Source organism: Carlito syrichta, unplaced genomic scaffold (genome assembly GCF_000164805.1).
Source record: "Carlito syrichta isolate Samal-C Ts95f unplaced genomic scaffold, Tarsius_syrichta-2.0.1 Scaffold304017, whole genome shotgun sequence".
NCBI classification, from domain to species: Eukaryota; Metazoa; Chordata; class Mammalia; order Primates; family Tarsiidae; genus Carlito; species Carlito syrichta.
The window spans coordinates 217378-225985 of record NW_007248113.1 but is presented as its reverse complement, the minus strand read 5'-3'; the positions used below and the strand labels follow the sequence as shown (position 1 = coordinate 225985).

The 8608-nt window shown below is 39.5% G+C and overlaps 1 protein-coding gene across 3 annotated transcripts in view; it reads left to right on the top strand.

Annotated features, from left to right (window-relative positions):
* The window catches only part of TRMT11 (tRNA methyltransferase 11 homolog), a 54481-nt gene that overhangs the window by 2043 nt on the left and 43830 nt on the right, over positions 1–8608 (top strand). Inside the window, exon 2 of one of the 3 annotated variants that reach the window (XM_021713058.1) lies at positions 6808–6873. In XM_021713058.1, the coding sequence (XP_021568733.1) occupies positions 6866–6873 (8 nt within the window). In that variant the 5' untranslated portion in view covers positions 6808–6865. The remainder of the gene's footprint in view (positions 1–6807; positions 6874–8608) is intronic. The other 2 variants (XM_021713059.1, XM_021713057.1) reach the window with 2 other exon arrangements.

Here is an 8608-nt window from a genome sequence, read left to right as displayed (position 1 = left end):
CCTGGGCAACTTGGCGAGACCTCATCTCTGCAATAAACCAAAAAATTAGCCAGGCGTGGTAGCGCGCGCCTATAGTTCCAGCTACTTGGAAGGCTGAGGAGGAAGGATGGTCTGAGCCCAGCAGGTCAAGGCTGCAGTGACCGCGAGCGTGCCAGTGCACTCCTGCCTGGGCGACAGAGTGACTCCAAAAAAAAAAGGTGCATGAGGTTGCAGAAATCAGGAGACTAGAGTTTTAGGAAGCAGGTATATGTTGGTAATGTTGAATGCAGTTGTTTTTTGGTTATAAAAGGATGAAAAAACTGTTCATTAATACTCTCAATGAGAAGGTTATTGCTTAGTGTGTTTTGTTTATTAGAGCTGTTGTGTAGAATGTTAGCAGGAGAAGCCAGATTGCTTGGTTTAGTAGTCACTGGAAAGTGAGGAAAGGGAAACAGGGTAGACTGCTCTTAAGTAGAACATAAGACGTAAGAGGTTGGTTAACAGTTTGAGGGGGGAGCTAGGGTCAAAGGTGACTCCCTCTGCAGAGCTTGATCTTGAGTGTGTTTATTATCTGAGGAGAAGGATAGAATGGATGTAAGAGTACAGTGGCAGGTGTTGGTGTTTGCCTTTCAATGGAAGGAGATTGGACAAAAGAAGGTTAGGATGGGTGCGGGGCAGTGGCCTGAGGGCCTGTTCTCTAAGTAATGAATGAGTCCTGGTGGTTTCTTGAAAGGAGAAATGGAGAATAATAGCACACCTTGAAATCGTCACTGAGAGCAAAGGAGAGAGTTGACAAGGACAAGTGCAATGATGGAGTAGAGAAGAACACAGGTGTTAGAGCAATGCTTAAAACCAGAGTTGAAGGTGGAGGTGGTGTGCTTGTGATTTTGTGATTTTCTTCAGTTGTGCTCAGCTCCTTGGCCTACGGAGTTGTGAAGGAAGAGTGTGGCATTGATTCAGTATTATTGTTTTGAGTTTCATAGAGGAGTCGTTTTACATTAAGTCTTAACAGAGTAAGGAGCTGTTCCGCCTGCTGCAGAAGACTGGCAAGCCCACTTCTGTGAGAAACAAGAGCAGGCTTAAAGGCACAGAGGCACGCTGGGTTCTAGTGATTTGGGAGGCTTGGGAGGGAGCATGAAGCAGTGGGCACTGAGGCCCGAAAGGTCGTAGGATCCACACTTGGGAGCGTTTTGGTTCCATTCTAAGGAGTTTGGATTTTATTTCAGATATAATGAGGAGTCACTGCCTTTTTTCTTCTTCCTGTTTTTAAGCCAGGACGTGACAAGACTGTTTGCGTGTTTTAGAAAGATAATTCTGGAGAACCAGGGAAAAGATACCACTCAAAGGATGCTTGAGTGAAACTAGAGAGAGACCGAGGAGGGGAAGTGACTGCAGTTAAGCAGCGCAGTGAGAATGGCGTGGTTGGACTGCGGGCACTTCACAACATCCCTCGTGTATGCCGTGATCTTGCCTGTTTTGACTTGAATTCTTCTTATTCAGTGTCTTACCCTGGTGACAGTTTAATCTTCCACAAGTTAAGTTCCGTTTTACACCCTCCCTGTCCTCAAGATGACACTCCTTAGTGTGGCCTTCAAGGTCCACTGCTGCGTGGTTCTCTCCTCATTCTCCCGCTTTCCCTTCAGTCCTCAGTGCTGCCAAAACCGACTCCCGGTTATTCCCTGAATGAAGTTCTCCATCTTCCCGCTTTGACCTTTGCTCTGTGTGCTCCCTTTAGTCTAGTTTGGATCTTTTTCCGCTCCTTAATCTATTGATTTTAATGTAGTCAGCATTCATTTAGAGTTGTCCATGTGTTTGTTTATTTATTTTAGGTATACATATATATATGTATATGTATATATTTTTGAGTTGGAGTCTCACTCTGTCGCCCAGGCTGGAGGGCAGGGGAACGCTCATGGCCACCCCAACGTCGACCTGCTGGGTTCCGGTTTTCCTTCTGCGTCAGCCATCCAAGTAGCCAGAACTACAGGCATGTGCTACCATACCCAGCTGACTTTTTGGTTTATTGTAGAGATGGGTTCTCCCCAAGTTGCCCAGGCCATTCTCGAACCTGTGGGCTCCCAAAGTGCTGGGATTACAGGCTTAAAAGTTTATATTTTTTACATGTTGCTTTTTCAGATCTGCATGTCCTTTTTGTCTCCCCCCCGCCAAAATTCCTAATTTTGTCTGTTTTCTCCTTCAGTATAGAAAGCATAGTTATATTAAATTATGTGACTGATAAAAGGGACGCTGTGTGTGTGTTTCTATTGTTTATTGTTTCTTTTTCATATATGTGCCACATTATTTTTAAATACATGCCAGATGTTATCTTTGAAAATTTATCTGAAGAAATAATTTGAGGCCTACGATGGTATACATCCTCTTGAAGCAGATAAGAACACACCAGAGCAACCCAGGATCATATGAACTCATTTTCAGGCCTTAAGCTCTGTGCTCTGATTCCCATCTCTCCCGGGGCTCTGTCGCTTTTGGGGTCCTGATGCCCCCGGGCAGTTTCTCAAGCCCTTTCCTCCCTAGGAGTGGCCCTGTACCTTTCTTGTCCCCCTTGCTCCATCAGGCTCGAAGGGCCGCTCCATTTCAGGACTGCTTTTGTTTTGTGAAATGTCTCAGGGAGAGTGGATCCTCCTTGGAATGTCTCTCTCCTGGATCTTGGATTGAATCTTGCTGATTTGTTTTTAATGCCTTCGTGCAAATGTTCAGTTTTTCTAGTTCTTTTCAGCAGGAGGCTTAATCTGAATTACCTAGAATTGCTCTTTGGACTTGATTTAGATTCTTCTGTTTTTCAGGGCATAAGTGTTTCCATGAAACTTACCTTCTAAAATTGAAGTAATATTTCCCTCTCTTGTACTCTATCCTCAGGGAGTTTAGGTCTAGTAGAACTAGCAAAACATTTAATCTTACAACTTAAATGTGAAGTGTAAAGTGGTACATGCTCTTGAAGTAAAAACAAAAGAGTATAAAGGTGTATTTTACAGAGCTCAGTGCCTTGCATATATTAGTTGTTTAATAAGTGTTGGACTGTCTCTTCTCATAATTTTATTTGCAGTCAGCCTATATCACTTATACCATTATATTTGCAGCAAGTTTCTTGTAGGCAATGGGTTATGCTTTGTAATCTACTATTTTATATATATATATATATATATACACACACACACACACACACACACATTTTTTTTTTTTTTTTAAGAAAACAGGATTTATTGAGAGGACAGAAAAGCTCCCACAGTGGGAGGGGACCTGAAGGGGTTGCACAACAATATATTTTAACTCACATATTGAGGTTATTTACATTTAATGGGACTTCTGATATGTTAGGCCTCAAGTATGCTATTTAATCTTCTTGTTACTTTTCTTTTTTCTGTTTACTTCTTTTCAGTGCTTTACTGTGGGCTTTTAAAACATTTTTAGGATAAAATTTTGATTTATCTATAGCGCTTTTAAATGCACTTCATTGTGTAACTTTTTAGTGATTCTAGGATTCATACTCTGTATATAACTTATTATACCATACAAACACCATTCAAAGAAAACAATAGTAACTGTATTAATATCAGATAAAGTAGACTTTAATGTAAAGAAAATTATCAAAGACAGAGAGGAGGATTATATAACGATAAACGGGACATACCACCAAGACACAGTAATCCTAAATATGTATGGTCAAACAGTAGATCTACAAAGTAAGAAAGAAAAACAGAACAAAAGGGACAAATAGACAAATACATAATTATGATTGGAAATGTTATTACTACTCTTTCCACAATTTATAGAACAATTAGACAGAAAATCATCAAGTATAGAGTAACTCAATATCATTGACCAGTGATATCCAATCAATCAATAACCAGAGAAATTCACCCAACAATAGCAAAATGTACATTATTTTCAGGTGCTCAAGGTACATGTACAAAAATAGGTCATATCCTGGACTATAAAAATCTCAAAATTTTAAAAGAATTAAAAATATTTAGATTGTGTTCCATGACCACAAATAAATTGATCTAAAAACCCATGGCAGAAAGATAACAAGAAAATCTTCCAAAAACTGGAAAATGAAGTATTGCACTTACAGATATTTCATATGCATATCAAAGAGAGACTCACAAAAGAAAAAGGAAAATAAGTGTTCCAGTGAGTGAAACAGGATCTTTTCTTGGGGAGGGCAGTCACAAGGACAGCCTACACTTTGGGACCCCATCTACTGCATCAGAACTGCTAGGCAAGAGAGCTGTAATGAGTAACTGCCTTTATAAATGAAAATGAGAGATTAGAAATGAAGCTGGTCCAGCTTTACCTCCGAGAGAGTTAATTGGGGCCAATTTTAGTTGGTAGCTGTCTTACTGTACTAAAAGTAATGTTCAGACACCTAGGTTTTATTGCTGGTTCTAAAGCAACCTAAATGGATGAAAAAGTGAGTTGCTGAGATAACTGAAAAGCTCATGTGAGTTAATGCATCACACATGCCCCGGATGATGCCACGTTTTTATATCTAGTGTTCAATATACATTCTTTTTTGTTCCTAATGTAGAAAGAATTTCAGCTGGAAAGTGAATTTGCCCTAAGATTAACGAAAATCTTGTGTTTTGCTTTTTGCAAGTAGGTTAATGGAATAGTTTAAACATGTTTTGCTTTTAAATGTGAAACTTGGGTTATTACATTTATTCTCAGTTTTGAGCAGTTGCTTATGTTTTGGGGAGTGGAGCTCGTGCTATGCCATAAAACTTCTGATAATCTACTTCCCTCCAACTTTTAGGATTTCGGTGGTTTAGCCTGTTGATGATTTTTTTTTTTTGAGTCGGAGTCTCACTCTGTCGTCCAGACTGGAGTGCAGTGGCCGCTCCCGGCCACCGCAGCCTCTACCTGCTGGGCTCCGGCGATCCTTCCGCCTCAGCCTTCTGAGTAGCTGGAACTACGGGTGTGTGCTACCACGCCCGGGTCATTTTTGATTTAATGTAGAGATGAAGTCTCGCCAAGTTGCCCAGGCGGGTCTCAAACCCACGGGCTCAGGCAATCCACTCACCTCGGCCTCCCAAGGCGCAGGATTACAGGCTGAGCCACCGAGCCTAGCAATGATTTTTAACAGTATATTCAGAAGCAGCAAACTTTGGTGTTTCATCTTGGTTGTTGGATGTTTTAAATGTAAAGCTGATTTTATGGTTTTAATATAGAACAAGCAATAATTATGCAAGACCAAGCAACTTAATCTATAACTTCATATCTCTCTCAGGTTTCAGGCTTACTTGACTTCTTGAGCCATTACTGGACTCAGGGACCGTATTGGGGTTGTCGTCATTTTGATTTCCTTACTAGTAGCTTAGGTTCTGTGCTTCTTTTCTTTACAGGCCTTGTAACCTCATGAGGTAGCTATGATTTCTATTTTACAGATAAGGGAACTGAGAGTTGAAGGGGATCAGTTTCTTGTAGAAAACAACTTTGGTAGTATTTGGAATATCTGAAAATCAAATCGTGCTGTTTGACTACCAAGTCTCATGATGTCTCCTATTTAAATTTGTTTTACCAGTGTTGCAAAAATAATCTTTGGGCTGCATTCACTGATTTACTGATAGTCTATGATAGTTCTTGCTCTGTCTGTATGATTGGACTGAATTCAGCCCCTTCTAATACTAAGAATTTTTTAAAAAATGGTTTGTTGCATAGACCAAAGAAAACTAAAAATTGCAGTCGTTGCTCAAACCTCTCATTCTTTGTGACCTTGGAGTGGGGAACTTCCAGGTCTGGGTATATTTTCCCTTTTGAAGACTGTGGCTTTCAGTGAACTTGGTGTTCAAGGCTCCTTCTGGCTGGGAGAAAAGGGGATTATAGGCACCTAGCAGTGGAGACACTTACCTCTTATTAGGTTGCCTCCTGCATAAAACACAGAGAAGTGGAATTCTACTTGCTTCATGTTACTTAAAGAGATAATGTTAGTGGTACAAGTTATAAACTTTGTGTAGGCATTTTGTGTTTATCAGTACAAGGTAATTGCTTAAAAGAATATATATACACACTGTCTAAACAGATTTCAACTTTGCATGCATAATACTTTTAAAGTATCTGTTTATTAGTTCTCTTTCTAGTTCTGTAACTTTATCTAGAAAGAAGAGGTTATCTTATACTTGTGCTTAATGTATCCCCAGTGATACGCTCTAGTTATTTATTTCTTTTCTAAACATCCTTGTATCATGTTTGATTATGTATTTTTATTGATTGACTTTCAGATTTACTAACCTGTAGTTTCTGTAATCTGGGTCCCCCCCCCCCCATCCCCTTTTCAAAATCAGGGCATTTTCTGATTAAGTCTTCGGCAATTTTTCCTTTGTCTAAAAGTTTTCAGAAATTACATAACCATGGTTATAACTTGAATTTTTTCAGAACCCTGACTTGTAGTTATCTGATATTGAAACTTAAATGCCATCAGCCCACTCTTTATTTTATTTTTTTTTGAGTTTGGAGTCTCACTGTGTCACCCAGACTGTAGTGCAGTGGCCGCTCCCGGCCACCGCAACCTCGACCTACTGGGCACCGGCGATCCTTCCGCCTCAGCCTTCCAAGTAGCCGGAATTACAGGCATGCACTACCACGCCCAGCTGATTTTTTGATTTATTGTAGAGATGAGTTCTCGCTGCCCAAGCGGGTCTCAAACCTCCGGGCTCAGGCAATCCACTCACCTCAGCCTCCCAAAGGCGCGGGATTACAGGCTGAGCCACCGAGCCCGGCTTATTTTTTAATTGTATATACCTGTCTTTCTTAATAGACGTTGAGTTCCCTGTGTTAAAATGTATTCTCTCAATCTTATTTTCAATGTAGGAAATAAAGTCTTTGCTTTCACTTTTTGGAGGTCAGTTCACCAGCACACAGGAAACTTATGGAAAGGTAAGTTGAATTTTCATTCGACCATATGTAGAATACTTATAAATAGAGTCTTCAGTTTGAAGACAACTGCCTGTCTTATATTTATATTTGTGTGGTTGCTGCTTATGTCTGCTTCTAGAATCAATAGAATAAAAGAAAATTTGGGGGCAAAATAAAAGGGAAATTATGGGCAAAAATGTGGTTTTGGAAAGTAATTTGGATTTTCTTCTAGTGTTTATTAGTTTTTAATTTTTAAATCAAGTTATACTGTGATTGATGCCTGTTCTTTTATTGAAAAAAGGGCTGTCTTTAGTTAATGAATTAGAATTTTAGAATTTACCTGAATTTGGGGCTTATATTGGGAATAATTTTAAGATTTGAAATTGTGCATAGTGTGAGGTTGTGAATTGAGCTATGTATTTTGTATTTGTAGCTTATAAGTGTATTATAGATGTATTATAGATGTACTATAGATCTAGCTTATAAGATTGTGAATTTTTGAGCTATGTATTTTGTATTTGTAGCTTAGAAATGTATTATAGATGTTTGGAAAATAGAAAAAGTCATTTACAATTCTTCCTCCTTGACGTGACTGATAGTTTGGGGATGTTCCCTCCCAGTCTTTTTTCATTTGCTTTTTCCCTGTTTTACTCCTTACCACGAACTTCTGCAGTCTGTCTTTTCCACTTGATAGTGTTGATTTAGGCACTTGTTATTACTTAGTCTTTATCTGTGACGTAGCATATTTCTTCCCATTGACTACCTCCACTATCATTCATATTACCATTTCATTTCATCGGGTTGCTTTTAGATTTTTACCTAATAAAAATAATACTAAGATGGCAATCTTTTTTTCTGTTTGGGTTCCTTTGAATTTTTCTGTTGAATAGTGTAAACATTGGAAGAAGAAAGACTAGGTGTGACAGGAATGATTTCTTGCAAAAGATGAAATTAGGTTGAAAGTCCCCTGGTGTTAAATTTTTATTCCTGAGTGACTTTCACTTATTGAGGGGAGGAGGTAAGGAAGGGGAGTGTGGATATAGTTGGGTGTGGGTGATGAACTGAGGTCAGGATCCTGTTGGGTTTTGCTGTGCTCTGGCAAGAGGTTCCTGGGTGAAGTTCCCCAGCGCCTCTAATCTTAGGTTTGAAACAGTGGATTGGGAAAATCCCCCGATGTACCTGGAGCTTTCTTTCCCCAAGACAAATGATAACATTATAAAATTAATAATGATAACTTAACGTGCCCAGTGATCTTCCATCATAGTGGTTTTGGAGGCCCCTCTCCCAGGCTTCAGATGGCCACAACTGCCTAGAAAAAGAGGACTAATTTAGCAGCTAAGAAATACATTACTTAGAAGTTAAACATAAACTATAAGGAATGACTAGCAATGCTAAATTTTGAGGTCAGGCTTTGGGGTATAATATGCATTAATTCCCTAAGTCAGACTAAATAAAAAGGCAAATACAAAATTAACCTTAACTTTAAATGTATTTTCAGGTATTTTTGTTTATAGGGCCATTTATTAACGTGTTCTTACACTGAACTACATTGTCCTAATTTGCTCTTTACTACTGGAGTGATGGTTATTTTATTGTTATTTTCCCTTTATTTTAACGATGTGGAGTCCAAGTCAGGATTAGGTACAGAAGTTGTCTACGTGCAGGTGAAGTTTGGGCCTCCCACTGGCCCTCGCTTCCCCCGGTTCAGGACCAGGTACCCTCAGTGACGTTATGTGCCTGCCCCCCCCCCCCCCGC